The sequence below is a fragment of the Cloeon dipterum genome, chromosome 3 (assembly GCF_949628265.1).
Source record: "Cloeon dipterum chromosome 3, ieCloDipt1.1, whole genome shotgun sequence".
Taxonomy (NCBI): Eukaryota; Metazoa; Arthropoda; class Insecta; order Ephemeroptera; family Baetidae; genus Cloeon; species Cloeon dipterum.
The window spans coordinates 28,848,566-28,866,608 of NC_088788.1; the positions used below are offsets into that span (position 1 = coordinate 28,848,566).

General features: G+C 45.8%; 1 protein-coding gene across 8 annotated transcripts in view; it reads left to right on the plus strand.

Moving 5' to 3' along the window:
* Positions 1-18,043, plus strand: part of spen (split ends) — a 64,582-nt gene that overhangs the window by 38,368 nt on the left and 8,171 nt on the right. For 3 of the 8 annotated variants that reach the window (XM_065485095.1, XM_065485100.1, XM_065485099.1), the window contains 9 exons: positions 2,773-2,949; positions 8,095-8,346; positions 8,577-8,899; positions 8,947-9,311; positions 9,440-9,620; positions 9,682-9,985; positions 10,170-10,355; positions 10,578-12,928; positions 13,508-17,757. In XM_065485095.1, coding sequence (XP_065341167.1) covers positions 2,773-2,949; positions 8,095-8,346; positions 8,577-8,899; positions 8,947-9,311; positions 9,440-9,620; positions 9,682-9,985; positions 10,170-10,355; positions 10,578-12,928; positions 13,508-17,757 — 8,389 coding nt within the window. Of the gene's footprint in view, positions 1-2,772; positions 2,950-3,913; positions 3,951-8,094; positions 8,347-8,576; positions 8,900-8,946; positions 9,312-9,439; positions 9,621-9,681; positions 9,986-10,169; positions 10,356-10,577; positions 12,929-13,507; positions 17,758-18,043 lie in introns of those variants that run through there. The other 5 variants (XM_065485097.1, XM_065485096.1, XM_065485098.1 and 2 more) reach the window with 5 other exon arrangements.

Genomic DNA, 18,043 nt, shown 5'->3' on the forward strand with positions numbered 1-18,043 from the left:
CTGTTCGAATAAAAATGCACGTTCGAAAAATGGCGGAACATTCAGCGGAACCTCTTTTCCTGTTTTTCATTTTTCATTCTCTGACTGACAACCTGAGTCCAGAGATGGTTTCCTTGATGTAATTTATCGGCACAATATTATCTCTCAGCTGCGCACTCTCTAGAATGATTTTTTTCTGCCGATTCCAAAGTCTTAAGAGCGAAATTCATTTTTATTATTAATGTACATAATTTATCTCACTCGTCCGTCAGAAATTCATAAGCACAGTCGTTAATTTGAAGTCAGCAGAGCATGAAATCATGACCACTATCTTTGATGAACCGCTTTGTGCTTTATGAGTGAGAGGAAGCATTTTATTTTAAGATTCCACGGATTCTCTCTCATCCGCAGCAAGTTCTATCTCGCATTCAGCCGCTAAAAGGCAAGTTGGTTTTAAAAATAATGCTCCCTCAGAACTTAGTTGCTAAAATCTTTATGTCCAAAGGCCACTTTGCTCCCCATCGTAAAAGAAGAAATCTGCTTTCAATTTGGTCTCAACGTGCACCAACAATGGTGCTTTTCAAAAAGAGGGGTTAAACTGAGTGTATGTGTCGCAGCTGCGACAATAGCAGCATCACTTTGCACTCCTTCTTTACTTGGCTGGCTCGTTAAAGATGTGATATTTTATTCAGAAGTTGCGCTCGTCCGTTTCCGCCGAGCAACGATAATCAGTAGCAACCCTTTTGAGAACAAAAAGAACTGAGAGTGTCGTCACTGACTAAAAGAGGATGCTGCCGTCGCAGTTTTTTGCATGCGTCCCATTTTTTGCATGATGGATCTCAAAGCGCAGTAGAACAATAACGAACGACCGCCCCAGTCCCTTGAACTGTTGAATTGGCTTCTCGCTTGCTCGCTTGTTCGTTTCGCCAAATTGGACTCGATTTGAGCAGCTCGCGGCTTGCGTAACGTGCAGAAATTGGATTAGATTTTTCATACCAAATCTCGCATGACCTCATCGTTATTTAAGACTCCCGTTGACGATGTTGATATTGAAATTAAGAACTGACATGTAGCTTGGAAAGCTAGAAATATAATGGCAGTTGCATACCATAGTTCGTACTTTACGTTTTTACCAACGTATTAAGTTTTTTGAGCTCATTTAAATGCAAATCCCTTACTGAAAACTTTCGTGAGTTTCGTTTTTTTATGAGAGTGGTCTTTGCAATTTCTAGAAATGCAGAATTTTCCCCATAACTTAACTGTCGACAAGGGTAATTTTAATATATCTGTTGAAGGTAGTGACCTTTTTCATTAATTTGCATCAAGAACTGAATTCCGAAAGCGAAATTTGCTAAAATATAGAACCTGCTAATATTGTTTGTGTATATTATGTAATAAAGCGGCACGAAGTGCTTCTCAGGAACCTTGATCTCCCACTGGACAATTTTCTGCGATTCGATTTCCCCTTTAAAACACACACACACACAACCAGTATGGAAATTGACGCGTAATTTTGCTGATGCGTGTGCCTCGTGACCGCGACCATACTTTTCCGCCCTTTTCCACGTGCTGTCGCTGACTTTCTTAGGCTTCTCTGCCAGTAATAAGCCACTCGCGTATCGATTTCGGCTTTGCAGCGTGGATTGCATTAGGGCGCGGCGAGCGAGCGAGCGATTTCAGCTGAAACCTGATGATGGAGAATTGGTATTGATCTGCTCGTTCAGCCGTCCGGTCGGTGCTGTCTGTGTGAGCAAATGGCTCAGTGCCGGCTCTGAAGGCTCTTTTACTGCGCTGCAAAATTTCAATTTGTATGCCGTGCTGGCTAAAAATCCGCCTCTTTGATGGATCTCGCTCGCTCAAATTGAATTTCATTTTATGTGCTACTGCACCCGTAGGATGGATTTTGTATAAATAATGCATTGTTTGGGCCTGTAAAAGGACCTTTTTACACGCGGCTTGATTGATTCTTGGTGGCAATCACCGAAACCGAGAGCTTTTCTTTGTTTTGGAGCCACTCGCCCACTCTCCTCGAGTCGATGAATTTCGCTGCCAAATGCGATTTCGTTTTAACCGACAGAGAGAAACGCGTGCTTTTTTTGCTTTGGATGCTAATTCTGGCCGGTCAAGCACAGTGTCAAACCGGATGGTATTTTTAGAGCTGAGTTACAAAAACGGTTTCATCAGTGCAGTATTGAATTGCGGAAGCACGGCGGCTTCATACCATTTGTCTAATCCATTTGTTGTTGCTGGGACGCACAGATTTTGAAAGTTTTATGGGAACTTTGGAAATTGATAGAAGTCACTTTGTTCATAACTCAATATTTGTGACGTAATGAATATTAATAAAATCGCATTGATCGTATATTTGCATATAGTTGTGAAGGCAAAGCAATTTGTCAACCCGAAAACATAATAAAAAAGATTGGTTATACCGCCTTTTTTGAGTTTAGGTAATGGTGATGGAGCCACAATATTATATACATTTACATTTAAAAAAATAAATCGCGACAAATTCATTTTCTCAATAAATTTTCTCAACCATTTGAACTGTGATTTTTTAAGAATTGCTTAATTTGCTTTGATTCGCGAAAAGTAAATTCCTATGTAAAATGACCTTCCGATTTTAGAGTATCATATTAATTGTTTAAGGAATTGTTTTCATAATTAAAAAAACTACGGCTTTCAATTCGAATAAAGTTGAAACCTGGCAAAGTCGAGGACTGGTTCTGCTGTAAAAGCATGCATGCTGTATATATTGCTATAAAGCATTTGTGTGTTAATCTGTGTTCGCAGGCTGCCAGTGGAGGATTCATTTGAGCGCGCATCTAGTCATTTTTATCGGGTTCCTGGTAGCGGGGGTGGAACCCCCGACTCCGAGTACCTGAGAAGATCCTACCACGCTGACGGACTGAGAGGTAGAACTCGGGACAGGCCTTACAGAAACGGAACCTACCCAACACACAACGAAAGGTGAGAAACAACAGACATCGAGCGACCTGCAGCTGCTTGGCATTACGACTTTTCTTATCGCGTCGCGTGATTCATTTTACAATTCGGGGCTGGGCTCTCGAGATAAGAATTACACACCAGTTTGTTTTTCCGCCACTTCCTTTTTATCTTCTGCCTGATTAAAAAAGGCGGGCTTTTTGATAGACATATAATTAACAGAGCAGTGCGTTATCGTTATTAGCATAAAATAAATACACCTCCTTTTGAGCTAGCAATCATCTAGATTTGCTCAGCTGTCTTTAAACAGATGCAGCAAAGATGATTTTAAAAACGTAGATTATTTAATGGTTTGAATTCGATAATGTTTGTTTTTCAATCGAGGCCAAATGAGAATTTTAAAGTCAACATGTAAATAGAAGATAACCCAATTATTCTGAACTCTAAAAAGGGCCTAATTAATTTATTATCAAGGCTCTTGAATCATTCAACCTACTAAATCCATGAATTGCACAGTTGGCCCCCTTGGCTCTTAAGATATTTAATTACGCGTAACACTGGTTGAAGTTGGACTACTCAATTCTTGTCTTTGTATCCACTACAAAATTGCAACCTCTGCTTGTCAACAAACAAAAATGATAAAACGGTATCTAAAAAACTGAATACTCTGTTATGTTCATTATTAAATATTATGATGGTAGAAATGGGAATGCGTTGACATGGAATGATTTTTATTTGTCACAATTCTCAAGAAATGATCACTAGCCTTTATAATTCCTTTAATATTTGTTCAGAATTCCCTTTGTTTCGAATGGAATTGTTGCTTCTGAAACGACAAGAATTCAGCTGTGCGATGCTAGGAATATAGTATATTTCTTTCACATACTTTTTGCTTATCGCCGTGGTCGAATATCGAGAGCACAACCCACGCATAGTCAATGTTGACGGTTTGCAGATGAAGGTTTTGTTGAGGCAAAGCATTCAAATTACCCAAATTACCGTAATACGATGGATGAAGAGTGTCTGTAAGTTTTCCCCGTATTTATCATTTTTGGGAATGCGACATTATACTCCATTACAGAACATTCTGCATTCCCCATTTGTTCATAATTCAGAGGGCAGGTCTCTCCGAAAAGCCTCAAAATCGAATTTTATATCGTCTAGTAGGAGGAACGAAATCAGCAACGCAGATTGGATTCCTCCGCTCGATTACAATTTCCATTTCGGTAGAATAACACCCCCCTACTCGACGTGCTGCCCTTTCGGGATCGTCTTCCTTCCGGCCGTGGAGCGACTAAGTGAGAGACTGCCCTTTGCAAAGTGCTCGTAAATAACTGCAGCAGCAGCAGCACACTTTAAAGGGCGGCCTAATTGGGCTTGCGCTATTATGTATACTCCCTTTGGTCATTCGCTCGCATTCAAAACATCTAGGCGAGGACGAGTCACGACCGGCGTGTCGAGCAACTCGTGATAGCGCGAGCTGGACACAAACCAGGTCATCTGCATTCGCTGCTCTTGTCGTCCATCGCTCTCTAGCTGCGCCGGCGACCTTTTTGTGACCCGGCTGCCTGCATGTGGGCGTTTCGATTGAGCTACAATACAAACCCGTTACTCGGCTCTCTGCGAAATAATAATAATGCTCATTAAAAGTGAGCAGTGTCACATGGCGAGGCAAATAATGTGTGCGCCGTCGCCGTGCCGCGTTGCTACTGCTGGAATAATGCATCAAATCGGATTCGCCAGGCTTACTCCAGTTAGTTGGCGCGCTGTTGGAAGGAAGAATGGCCTGAGTCATAGGCCAAATTCGTTCGAGAGCAGCCTTTCCGTGGGAGGCTGTTGTAGGGCTGCCGCTTTTCGAGGAAAACGCCCTCGTTAAGATGAGCCTGTCCAGTCAGTAACGAACGCACTCTGCAAGCAAGAGTGCGACCCTTTTCTCTACTCGCCTGCCAACAAACGGAATAAATCAAGCCGGGGGTGTGCCAGCTAGACACTGACTTGATGACGGCGATGACGCAAGCTATTTTCGCCCAAAGATATTTAGCAATTCTGTATTTAAAAAATATCACTCTTACAGAATTTTTTTTAAGTACATAGCTCTTATTGCATTTCATTTTCCTGCGCACTGATCACTTTTCCATCGGCAAAACCAGTTAACAAAAATTATATTTTAATATACCGAATTCCAGTCGCATCGGCATTTGTGAATTAATGCTTTTATAAAAGACCATTTAATTCCGTTCCCACAGTAAAAAGATCATGCAGCATGTTCACGTCAAAATTCACGTTTCTCAGACCGAAATCGAGGAATAAGCGCCTTGCCTTCCTCATCGACGTTTTTATGATCAACGAATACAGATGGAAATATCCGGGGAATTCCACTATTCTCTTGCCATTTTTCCCCAGGAGAAGACCTCTGGCAGAGGATTTCGAATCCGTTCAAAAATCCAGTTGAGGGACGGCAGTAAATTTTTAATTGTTCTCCTTGGAATGGAAACGAAGCGAAGAAAAAGGATGTGCATCGCGTTGGCCGCGCCACGACGGCACGGAGCGCAGCATTAGGTTTTATATTATTGTTCTGGCCATAAATACGACGAGACTGTGCTGTGCTCTTCCTTATAGCTAGCTGTTGGTTGCCATAGCTGGCTGACTTGATGATATTCACGCCTGGGAAAGCGTGACGCGTATTATGTATGGCAACCTCATGCATTATACACTCGCGCCGCGACTGAAATGCACACACGCTGACTGGTTGGCTCTTTTGGAAATAGTATATTCCTCTGCGAAAGGCTTTGTTTTTGTTGTTATCGCCGGCTGCAGTCTCTCATGCATTCGCTCACTCAGTCAGATATGACGGATAGAGCAGCGAGCGTTCCGTTTTGGTTTCTTTCCCAAGTTATTGACCTAAAAGTGCGTGTACATGTACTCTCGTTCCCAAGCGTCTAATACTCAACTTCTCAAATTGAATTACTAATAGTTTTCTGCGTGCCAGAAAACAGAAAATATCATCTCGCACATTAAATTATATTTCGATGAGTTTTGTTAAAACTGAGTGACACAATTGGAAAAGTACAAGTCCGAGGGTTGTGCTGCTCTCTGGCTAAAATGTTCCAGATATAGCGATTTTCATTCATTGAGCGAGTCGTTGTGCTTCTTCAATGTATCTTCTTCCTCTGTGCTGATAATTTCACAGAAATGCAAAACAATCGCTTTAAATTGCAAAACGATATGGCTTACTTTTCTGTTTTATCATGCTTTATTTCGTCAGGAATATTACTTAGACGAGTGACCCGAAATATAATTAGCTGCGTTCTTTTCCCCTTTTCATGGCTCCATCCTCCAGGTCTAATTTCTGCCGGCCGTGAAATGCAATTCGAGTCGATTTCTTTATGCATTATTCCAATGTTCACCACTTTTTACCTTTTTTATAGTCTTCTGAATTACTTTTTCCACTCAATATCAATAATATCCAGCTAAATAATTCCATTAGCTCGATGAGTCACGGTTACTTTCCATCCCTCTCTGGCAAAAGTCGAAACCTTTTAGGACCGAAACTGTATTCCCGTGCTGTTGGCGGCAAATCTCGGTCTTTAATCTCAGATTCCGAAGTGACCGCCGTTGCTGAGAAATTGACGCTCCCTTCCCAGAGGCTGATCGGCTTTCAGTCGGTTGCAACAAAAACATGGTGAATCGGCCGGTGTCGTGGCATTTTAATTAAACTGGTCCACTCTCTGTAGACTTTTTACAATACACGCGTTGCGTGCTGTCCGACCCAAGCATGGGAGCAAATCAGGTTCCAACCGACAGCGGCACTTAAACGTCAATCTGGGAGCAATTTTCGGTGCCGAACAAGTTTTTATGTGTTTCTCTGACCGCTACCTGTGTGCTCATTACATGGCATTATGCTGTGTGGACGCTGCTCTTATTGATTTTCGTATGTAGTTGGGCGGAAAATACTGGTGTGCTTCATTAGTCGTCCATTGTGTGACCTATTGAGGGGCGTAAAAGTAGCGCTCACTGGCGATTGAGTGAGCTCTGATGACACTGTGGCCGGGATGAAAGAGCACCAGTTGGTTGCACATTTCGAAACTGAGCATCGTTCGACGCTTCTGTCGGGATATTTTTAAACCTTCCTCAGAATGCATCTCCTCTGGTCTGAAACACTCGTGCTCAAATCGGTATCAAACAATCAAACCTTTTTAATACGATCTGATTATTATTATTTTAATGTCGAAATTTCAGTTTATTATACGTTTAAGCCACATCATTTCTTGGATTGAGAATTTTAAAGCATTTCAGCAGTGTCACAAGGTGAAAAAAATCTATAGAAAAACTGCACTCTGTCCCATCTGGTCCAATCGACTGTGTTGAAAATGACATATACTTTCCCACAAAAGCCCTATCTTTTTGCGAATAAACCATTATTTTAGAGCACAGGCGTTGAATGGCACGCGGTTTTACCACATGCAGAGGGGTTTGAATTCGTTTCGTCCTTCTCCGCACGCCTCCCTTCATTAGGGCACGAAAAGGGTGCACGCAGGCATTTAAGAAAATGGCACCGCCACTGCTGAGCCTTCCTTTTCCGCCCAAATTCCCGCCGCCTGCGTGTCCGACGGAGAGGGCTAGAACGGACGCCCACGCTCGGCTGGCACACGAGAATATCGATTAGGCATTATCAAGAGAGATGTTTGTTGCAAAAAAGGGAGAACTCTAATGGTCGGGGTCGGAAAATCGATTCGCCAGCCCCAATTGTTCCCGCGCGCTCACACTGACTCGGCTGGCTGCGTCAAACTCTTCTTCTTCCATCAATAAAAATGATAACAAATGGCGAAAGTTTTTACTCGGTGTCGCAATTTATCGCCAACTCCTCCCGCCATTTATTCTCACACGCGGCAGTTTCATTCTTGGTTCTACTATCATTGCTCAAGGACACCATTTCTGCATATCCATAGATCTTGACTTTAAACAGCAAAAATGGCAAACAGTATCGGTTTTATTTTTAATAGGAAAAATAAAGTAGACATCATTAACTTACTTTGACTTATAATTTAAAAAATAACGATTTGCAGTCAAATTTTGTCAAGGGAGCTCTCTATCAAATATGCCAAAAACTCAGCACTTTTCTGCGCCACCAACTGTGTCTAACTTTGCTTTTTGATTGTGTGTCTGCAGTGGAACCCGCAGCTCTCATCCCCAACAACACAGAGGGAGCAGCGGCGGTGGCAGTAGCTCGTGGAATTACGACGGCGGCGGTGGAGCACGGTACGCCACCCCGCCGGACCCCAATTTCCCCGAGGAAGGACCCACGAGACCCGCTGCGCCTTCTTCACCCGTTCAATCCACCCCTCCTGGTGCCACCACTCCATCCTCCCACATCAATTCTACCTCTGGCCGTGGCAGCAAGGGCAAACGCTCAAAGCACAAGTAAGTCGATTAAATTTTGAGAGATATATGCTCCCAACTCTTACCCTTTCGTGTGGTTTGCCACTCAGCGAGAAAATTTTCAGTGCTGTTGGGGCATTTGAACTTTGAACTTGCATAAATCAAACTTCAGGCTGAAATTCAGTGGACACTTTTTCATTTCAAGCCTGAACCCCACTTCCTTTATTATTAATTCAATTGCCAGTTTCTTATAAAGTTTTTACCTTTTGCAGACGTCTTTCGAAGCCCAAAATACTTGCGCTAGGCAGTGGTTCCGACTCGGACGCCCACAGCAGTGGCCGAGGCTCCCGTTCCCGATCCTCGAGTCGCTCCAGCTGTAGCTCAAGTCACTCGAACGGATCCTCCTCCTCAAGCTCGGATTCATCTCGGTCCCCCAGTTCCAGCAAGTCTTGTTCTCCTGGTAGCCGGTCACACCCTAGGTTCCTACAGTCTTCGGTCTCACACCACAACAGTGTCTCTTCACATTCGTCCACTTACGCAGACGACCGCCGGCCACTGGCCATCTGCGTGAGGAACTTACCATCTAGGTCTAGTGGTGAGTAAAACGCTGAATAGAATGTGAATGTATTGCTAAATTTTCAGTTTTACGTGTTACAGATACTAGTTTAAAAGACGGTTTATACCATGAGTACAAGAAGCATGGGAAAGTGACGTGGGTCAAGGTTGTTGGCCAGGGCGGTGACCGTTACGCTTTGGTGTGTTTCAAAAAGCCTGAGGATGTAGAGAAGGCGTTAGAGGTGTCTCAAGACAAGCAATTTTTTGGATGCAAAATCGACGTGGCGCCTTACGAGGGGTTTGATGTGGATGACAATGACTTCCGACCGTATGAGGCAGAGCTCGATGAGTTTCACCCAAAGGCCACGAGGACATTGTTTATCGGCAACTTGGAGAAGGACATCACCGCATCAGAAATACGGAAGCACTTTGACCAATTTGGTGAAATTATCGTGAGTATCAATGTCCTGTTTTATGGTGTTGAAAATAAACTATTACATGTTGAAATTTTTTTCACTGGGAGAATATGATTTTGATTGTTTTAAATAACATTTTGAGAGCTAAATTGAACCCTTTATAGGAGATTGATGTGAAGAAACAAGGCGCCGCTGCATCCTACGCCTTTTGCCAGTATGCTGACATTGGTTCTGTTGTAAAGGCAATTAGGAACATGGATGGAGAACACATCGGCAACAACAGAATAAAACTGGGCTTTGGAAAGTCAATGCCCACAAGCTGTGTCTGGGTGGATGGCATCTCAGGTACGGAATTATCAAACCTTTTTTGATTGATTGATATTTAAAATGTGCTTTCATTCTGCAGCAGAGACAGTGTCCGAAAAGTACCTGAATATGCAGTTCCAACAATACGGCCAAATTGCTAACATAGCATTGGATAGAGATAGGGGACATGCCTTGGTGTTCTTTGATCAGCTCACTTGTGCTCAAATGGCCGTTAAGGATATGCGAGGGACACCGCTGAGGGGGCGAAAGTTGCAAGTCGACTTTGCCTCAAGAGAATGCCAAGAAGCGTTCTACAGCCACTTGGAGAAACAAGGTGGCTCAGCGGATAGACCTTGGGACAGGAGATCGTCCAATGCGTCTGAACCTGTAATATTCGAGCCAAGGTAAACGTTGTTTTTGCTCTTTAATTGCGCTTGTGTTGCATGATGAATACTTTTGTTCATTCGCGGTTTCCACCGGAGATCTAATCACTAATGACGGCTTGAATGGTGTCTGATTTTGTACTTTGGATTAGATTTTAATTTCGTTTCGTGGAAGCATTCCTCATGTGCTGCTTAATGTTTACAGAGAAGTCAGTGTGGCCAGGCCAAGTCGATACGAGAACAGCACGACACCTAGCACCAGACCTACCCCTAGGGGACAACACAGGGGAACAACTCCTGCCAATCCCGCAACATCTTCACGTTCATCATCAAGTAGAAGCGGTAGATCTCAAAGTGGACGATATGAGATTTACGATGAATTGCGATTCAGGTAAATAATATAGTTTTAAATCATTCAAAAATTTTACGTTTTGGATTCTGCAGTGATTTGCTTGATATCAAGTCTGCAATATTACTCAATTTATACAAATATATTTGAGCCAACATTTAGGGACTTTTTCCATAGCTTGTCGTTTCATTAAAATTTGTATCTTTACCTAGTCTGTTTGAGTATGGGTTTCTAGATTTCAATGTTGCTTTGCTCTTTTATCAGGAATGCTGAAGGAGCCCTTCCACCCGCGGGCCATGATGACAGTTATGAACAAGAACTGCGGGACTATGGCTACTCTCAACGCGAGAGACGTGATTTTGATGGTGATCCAAGTCAAAACGCTTCCCCGTCCGCGTTTGAGGAAGAGCCGGGCTCAACGGCGATGGGCTCGATCGCGGCGCGAAGAAGCAGCCGGCAGAAGAGCACTGCTAGTGAACCCGCAGACCCCAGTCAGTCTCCACCAGCTAGACAAACTAGTCCGCCGTGTCGAGGAGACAAAGGCGGTCGATACGTCAGCAGCAGGATGCACTCGCTGTCGCCGAGCCCTATTAGAGACCACTCGCCCGACAAAGAGGCGGGCAGTGAGAAAGACTCTGTCAGTGGTAGTGTTAATAAATCATGTGATCTCAGAGACCCTAGAATTGAAGATAGGTTAAAAGCAACAACAAGTGGTAATATTAGTGAGCTAGAAAGAACTACACGTGGCGGCAGGTACAATGACAAAAGCAGTGATTCGCTGGCGCTGCCACCGCCGAGTGCGCCAGAAAGTGAGATGAAACACCTTCAGAAGGAGAGAGTGCACATTCAGCAGTTGCTGGAGCAGCTCAGCGGGCCTGGCGGCGCCGCCGCCGAGTCGCACAGCTCCGGGGACGAGAGCAGCGCCGTGTCCAAGCGTCTAAAGATCGGCAAACCATTGGACATGATGGAAAAGCTGCGCAAGGTGGCCGCCGAACCCAGAAGACTGTCAGACTTGAAGGGGCGGAGGATTTCCTCAGAGGGCTTCTACAAGGAGCACCACAGTCACGGCCCGCACTACAATATTCCAAAACGACGTAAGACTGAGAGTTCCTCTGAGAACGACTTCGGCGGCCACCACCACCACCACCACCATCACCACCACCACCACCGAGACTCGTCAGACAGCAGCAGGCCTGGCACGCCTCTCTGCGACGAGCGACCGGTCGACCCACGCAAGCCGCGCGATCGCCACCTCGAGGTCATGAGTTTGCCGCTGCCGAGGTTTGCACAGCAGGTGCTGTCGTCGCGCACCTCAAGCACTGGTAAGGTGGTCTACACCATCAAGTCACCGCCGCCGGCTTCTATCCACCCAAACAAACACCGAGACTCGACCTCATCAGTCACCTCAACGTCCTCGGCAAAGATGGTGGAAGAGAGGCGGCCGTCGGCCTCCTCGGACACGCCGGCAGCCACGCTAGGCGAGGTCAGCAGCCCGAGCATGGTACCGTCGTCGCCTCGGCAGGATGAGTCTTGCGACTCAGAGGAGGACACGTCCAAAGATTTGTCCACCTTGGATGAGCGGATTCGTATTCTTGACGAGAAGTACGAAAAATGGTCTGGCACGAGAACGCTGACGGCAACCACCGCCACGCCGGAGACCCTCCAGAAGATCGAGGCTGAGAAACTGAAGCTGCGCACCAAGCTGCTTGATCTACACGAAATCGGCAGCCAGCCCTCCGACATTGTCAAGAGCGTGCTAGCCAAGCGGAGTGTCTTCGACGAGGACACAAAACGCTTGGAAAACTATAACGAGAAATACGAGCCCAAGGAGTTCTCAGCCACGGCGTCACCCTCGTGGACGGCTAAGAGCCTCTCCTCGTTCCACACGTTGAAGACTGAGCCAAAAGAAGTTATGTCCTGGAGTGGTTGCGGCGGCAAGCCGACCAACGCGACAGTGCCGAGTCCGGTGACGTCACCAAAGTCCATCCTGCGGTCTGTGGCGCCACCGGTTACACTACCAGTCGCCAAAGCTGCTACCGTCGTCAAGCCGCTGCCCAAAACGACGACGATGAGCGTGGCTGCTCCACTAGCCGCGGCGGCCACACCCGCCGCAAGCCTCACCTCTCCGTCGGTGTCGTCGCCCAAGGGGCTTCAGTACCCCTTTCCGAGTCACCCGCCAGCGCCGTCAAGCCCTCCGCCAGCTCAGACAATGGTGTCAGCTGCCGCCTTGACCACCACCGCGGCCTGCACGTCGTCTACGTCGACGGCCGCCGTTTCCTTGGTGACTGCCTCACAATTGCTCACGTCCCCACCTGTGAGGAACAGTCTGATCACTTGCCAGCCCCCTCTCTCCAGCCCAGTACAATCTGCCAGTCCTGCGGTCAGCATCGTGGCTACCGAGCTGACGGCTTCGGCCGCGGACTGGTCCTCAAGACTTGAAGTCAGCAGTGGTAAGGACACAGCCGGCAGCAACAACAACATTCCGCAGAGATCATCTCCAAGTAGTACGTACCTGCCAACACCGCCACCTTCTGTGTGTAGTTCGCCCTCAGTTTCCTCTGTCTCAAGCATAGCGATGACTTCAGCCAAAAGCAGTCCGCCCCCATCATCAGATGGTAAGTACAACTTACTCTTTAAATATGTTTTTGATAAATGTTTCAATATATCCACTTTATTTTTTGTTGCGTGTTAAAAGAAAAAATATTTATAAAATAAGTAAAACACTGCAACTATTACACAGATAAAGTTTTGCACAATTTTGCTTCTTCTCTTGGAGTCATTTTTCTGGTCAAGCAAAATAATACTTATCGCGCCGAAAAATTATATTTGATTTTAATTTGTCTTGTTGGGCTATCGACAAAAGATAGTAGCTTTTAAGTTTAAAAATAAATTATGCTGTAAAAAATCATGGAAAGAATTTACGATTATGCAACGATGATTGGAAAATAATAATAAATTATATTTGCTTTTATCTGCCCAAACCAGTAGCATAATTAAAGAAGTCCGACCTGGAAGAAAAGTTGAGTTACAAGCATAAAATTTCTCCATATAGATCCAATTGTGCTGTTAGTTCCCACTTAGACAATTAAATTTTTTTATTCAGCTAAAAAAAATTGGATGATGCTTGGAGTATAGCGTTGTTAAACAAACTATCGCAAAGCTTATATATGCACTCTAATTTATTTAAAAAAAAGTCATATCTATGTTTGCAGGGAGCCAAGTTTCACCCGACGTGCGCGCAGTGTCTCCACCCCCTCGCGCACCATCACCACCCGTGCAATCGACAGCGCCTCAGCCTGTTGTGCCAATTGCTGTGGAAGCCACCTCGAGTTCTTCGCTACCTGGCCTCGACAAAGAATCTTCCATATCACCTGCTCGAGCCTCTCCTGAATCTGATCTGGTCCCAGCTGTCCCTGTTAAACAACAACAAGCCCAGCCTCAGCCGCCCATCAGTAAACCTGTGCCAAAGAAAGAGATGTGCAACGCTGTCAGCAAGGAGAGTGCGTCTAATTCCACGAGCAACAAGTCCAAAAAGGAGTCCTCCTCAAGCAGTTGCTCATCCTCAAGTAGCAGCACCAGCAGCACGAAAAGTGATAAGGACAAAGAGCACTCGAGCAGACACAGCAGCAGCAGTAGCAGCAAGAAAGAGCACATCTCCAAAAAGGAAGGTGGCAGCAGTGCCAACTCCTCAGTGTCCTCATCTCACAAACACAAGCATTCAGAACACAAGAAGGAAGCCCAGAGCAAAGATAATTTGGAGCGCAAGGACAGTTCTGAGGGAGAGAAGAAAAAGGACAAAAGGGACTCCAGCAAAGAGCCAAATAAGTCTGTCTCGATAAAGTCACTCAGCGTACCTGCTGCTGTAGGCAATAAGAGGCGTGTCAGCTCTCAAGATAGTTTGGAGAGCAACACCAGCAGCACGCAACGGTCATCCACAACCAGCAAGGAGGCCTCGCTTGAACCGGAGGGAAAGAAACCGAAATTGTCACCCTCAGTTGAAAATAGCAAGCTGGCAAAGAAAATTTTCGACAGGCGAGAATCCAAAGACTTGTCCAAAGACTTGTCCAAAGACGTGTCCAAAGACTTGTCTAAAGACGTGTCCAAAGACTTGTCTAAAGACGTGTCCAAAGACTTGTCTAAAGACGTGTCCAAAGACTCATCCAAAGACTTGTCAAAAGAGGCATCCAAAAAGCTGGAAGTTAAGAAAGTTGAGGAGAAGAAAGCAGAAAAGAAACACGAGCGCAAGTCTGAGGAAAAGAAGCACGACCAAAAGAGCAGCAGCAGCAGCAGCAGTAGCCGCAGCAGTCAGGACCACCGCTCAAAAGATCACGAGAAGCTTAAAAAGAAATCCAGGTCAGATAAAGAGCCATCTTTTTCTTCTTCAAAGAAGGAGGAAAAGCCTCAGCAGTCTCCAGTCAAGTCTAAAGAAGATGATGAGGATGATCCTAATCATAAATACAAACCTAAAAAGGACTCGAAAGACAAAGAGCGGAAACACCACAGCTCTGAGCCGTCCAAAAAGGAAAAGCGGCCGGACAGACCTGAGCGATCTGACCGATCGGAAAGAAGCGATAGGTCTGAAAGGTCCGAAAAACGAAAAGACTATGATCCTACAAAATCGATGAAAAAGAAGGAAAAGGCAAAGAAAATTGAATCAGACAGTGAGACTGAATTCAGTGATGGGGGCCGTCCAAAGCAACACTCAATCTTTGATATTGTTGATGAGGGGCCTGTCTACATTTCCATGTATGACAAGGTGAAGGCCAGGTCCACCAAGAACATGCAGAAACAGGAGGAGGAAAAGCGACAAAAGAAAAAGATAAACAAGAAATTCGATCAGCTAAAGCAGTCCAGAGCAAAGCGTGAGGAGAAAAAGAGGTCCACGTCGTGGGACGAAGACTCTGACTCTGACTTGGATCACGAAAAGAAAAAGAAGTCAATGATGCTTACGTTTTCAAGCTCTAGTGAAGATGACAGTGGCAAACCTAAGAAATCCCCACTCAGTGATATCTCCAATTCTGCATCTGAAGATGAGCAGCAGGCAAAGAAAGAGAAACGACGCTCAAGAGGCTCTGACATCAGTGATGATGATGGTCTAGTCAGGAGCAAGTTCATTTTAGGCTCCAGGAAGGCTTTCAAGCCCAAAATTACGTCAGACACGTCCGATTTTGAGGACATGCAGCAGCTTCAAAAGACTGCCAGCAAGCCTCTGTGTTCGTTCAACATTTACACAGATAGTGAAACTGAAGACGTGAAGCCCAAGAGCCCATTTATCAAAGCAAAGTCCAGAGAGAGGTTTGACTCTTCAGCTGACGAAGCTAAAATTGACCGCAGCAGAAGAAAAAGTTCAGAGCATGAGATCCCAGCTAAGCTGCATAAGAAAAAACAGAAGAAACTTTCGGCGAGCAAGAAGAACTCAATCAGTACTGAGCGCCTTTCAGAGCTGGACATCGACCAGGTCGAAGTGCGGTTGGAGCGTCTCGACGAGAGCAGAATTAAAATGGAAACTTCTCCTACCCCACTGTCGGAGCACAACAAAAAGCACCAGTCCAAGCGGGAGAGGAAGCGCTCAGGGCACAAAAGCGTGGACAAAAAAGAACAGGTTAAGGACGATAAGACCAAAAAGAAGAAGCACAAGAAAGAGTCGCTCATCAAGGACTCCAGCAAGATGGAGGACATTTTCGGCCCTCTCTCGGACAACTCTGACGACGAGATTCAAGCTTATTCAAAGCCGAACAACAACAACGAACCGGCAAAGAGGCTCACCGTCTCTCAAGTGTTCGCTTCCGATTCTGACTCCAACATGGATGCAGTCGTTCCTCCTCCTCCGCCGCCGCCTCCACCACCACCTCCTCCACAGCCTGCGACTATCAAGGAAGAGCCCATGCCGGAGGTTGAGTCTAACAACATTGAGGAGCGAAGGCACTCTGAGGAGAAGAAGCAAAAGAAAAAGGAGAAAAAGAGCAAAGATAAGAAGCGTGACAAGCAGAGAGAGGAGTTTAAAATCAAGACCGAACGCATTGATGACTCTTACGAGGAGACAAGCCGCAGTCTTGAGCCCAAGATTGTTGAAAACTCAATTGAAGAGGTGAAACCAAATGATTCGGACGTGTTCCGATTCACTGACGACGAGAGTGTGGAGTCGATTGGGAAAGTCAAAAAGAAGAAGAGGAAGAAGTCCAAAGACGAAAAATCCAGGCACAGGGACGAGCACAAGTACAAATCAACTTCCGAGGACAGACCAAAGAGTCCAAAGAAGAAAGATAGCATTCCTCCGCAAGAGGCGAGCACCAAGCCCAACAAGCACCTCCCTGAACCTGATCCATTCGACGAAGTCTCTTCTCCAACGCAGAGGAAAAAGGCAGACAAATTTATTCCTGGCTTTGGAAAAGAGCACAACGAAAGTTTCCACGATGACGCAATTAAGAGCATTCCCAAGTTCGAGCAAGAGCCAAAAGCACCTGAACCTGAAGAGCCTCTGCCCGTCGTTGAGCCGCCGCCGCCGCCGCCTCCTCCCCCTGCTCCACCTGTACCTGAAGAAAGGGAGGAGAAACCTAGAACTGTCATTTCGCAAGAAGAGACTGAGGATGCTGTGGCTGCCTTGCTTGGAGAGACCTTTGACTACAGGCGGTTCAGCGACGAAGGCGAGCCTCCCATAATTGAGCCAAGTCCACCTATGCTCACTCAGGAGGATGTCACGAACGAAGAATCGCACTCGGAAATCCAGCAAGCAGTGGAGAGCCTCCAGTGCGTGATGCCTGGCCAACTGACTCCTCCGTCTGAAAAGGAAAAGTGGAAGTCGCCACCCGAATCTGCCAAGAAAGACGAGGAGCGGCCCGAGACTCCGCAGTCCGAACACGACCTGCAGATCGATGAAGAGGCGCACAGTGATGACGAGGATGGCCTCCGCTACCCTGGTCTCAGGTTTGACGAACCTCCGAAGACACCTGACATTAATCTGCCTCCGAAAACACCTGAGTTGGCACCCAGAACTCCTGACATCGACTTTTCCAGGCCGCCTAAGACGCCCGATTTCCCTGCAGCCTACTACCAGCAGCAGCAGGAGAAAGAGCGGCAAAAGGTGGTGCTGAGCGACTTCAACAGCAAGCTGGCTGCTGAGGATGACTCGTCCCTCATGTACCCTGACATCAACAAGCAGATCTCTGACTTTGTCAAGTCGAACATCCTTGATGATAAGTCGCAGTCTTCACCTCCAAGGGAGGAAGAACGCGCGTTCAGCATAGTCACTGAGCAGAAGGAGAAGGACGATGCTGCTGCAGCTGCTGTGGCAGCGGCAGCCGAGGAGCAGCAGAGGCTGCCTCCAGTCGTGGTTGAAGAGCCACCAAAGACGCCAGAAAAAGAGGCCGCACCAAAGGAGGAAGTGCAGCAAGCCAAACCTGCCGTGGAGCAGCCTCTCAAAGTCACCACACCAATCGTTAAGAAGGTTAGTGACTTCACTCTCTCTCTCTCTCTCTCTCTCTCTCTCTCTCTCTCTCTCTCTCTCTCTCTCTCTCTCTCTCTCTCTCTCTCTCTCTTTTTGGAAACAATTTTAATTTTGCTTTTCAACCCGGTTAGAAATTTAATCAAAACTATTATGAGTATCATGAGTATACCTACTTTAAATTAGCTTCAGAAAAGCTACTTTTACAAATTTTATAAGCCACGAAGTAGATAATAATTTTAATGCAACGTGTTCTTCAATTATAGTCAATTTATTACAAAAAAAATCG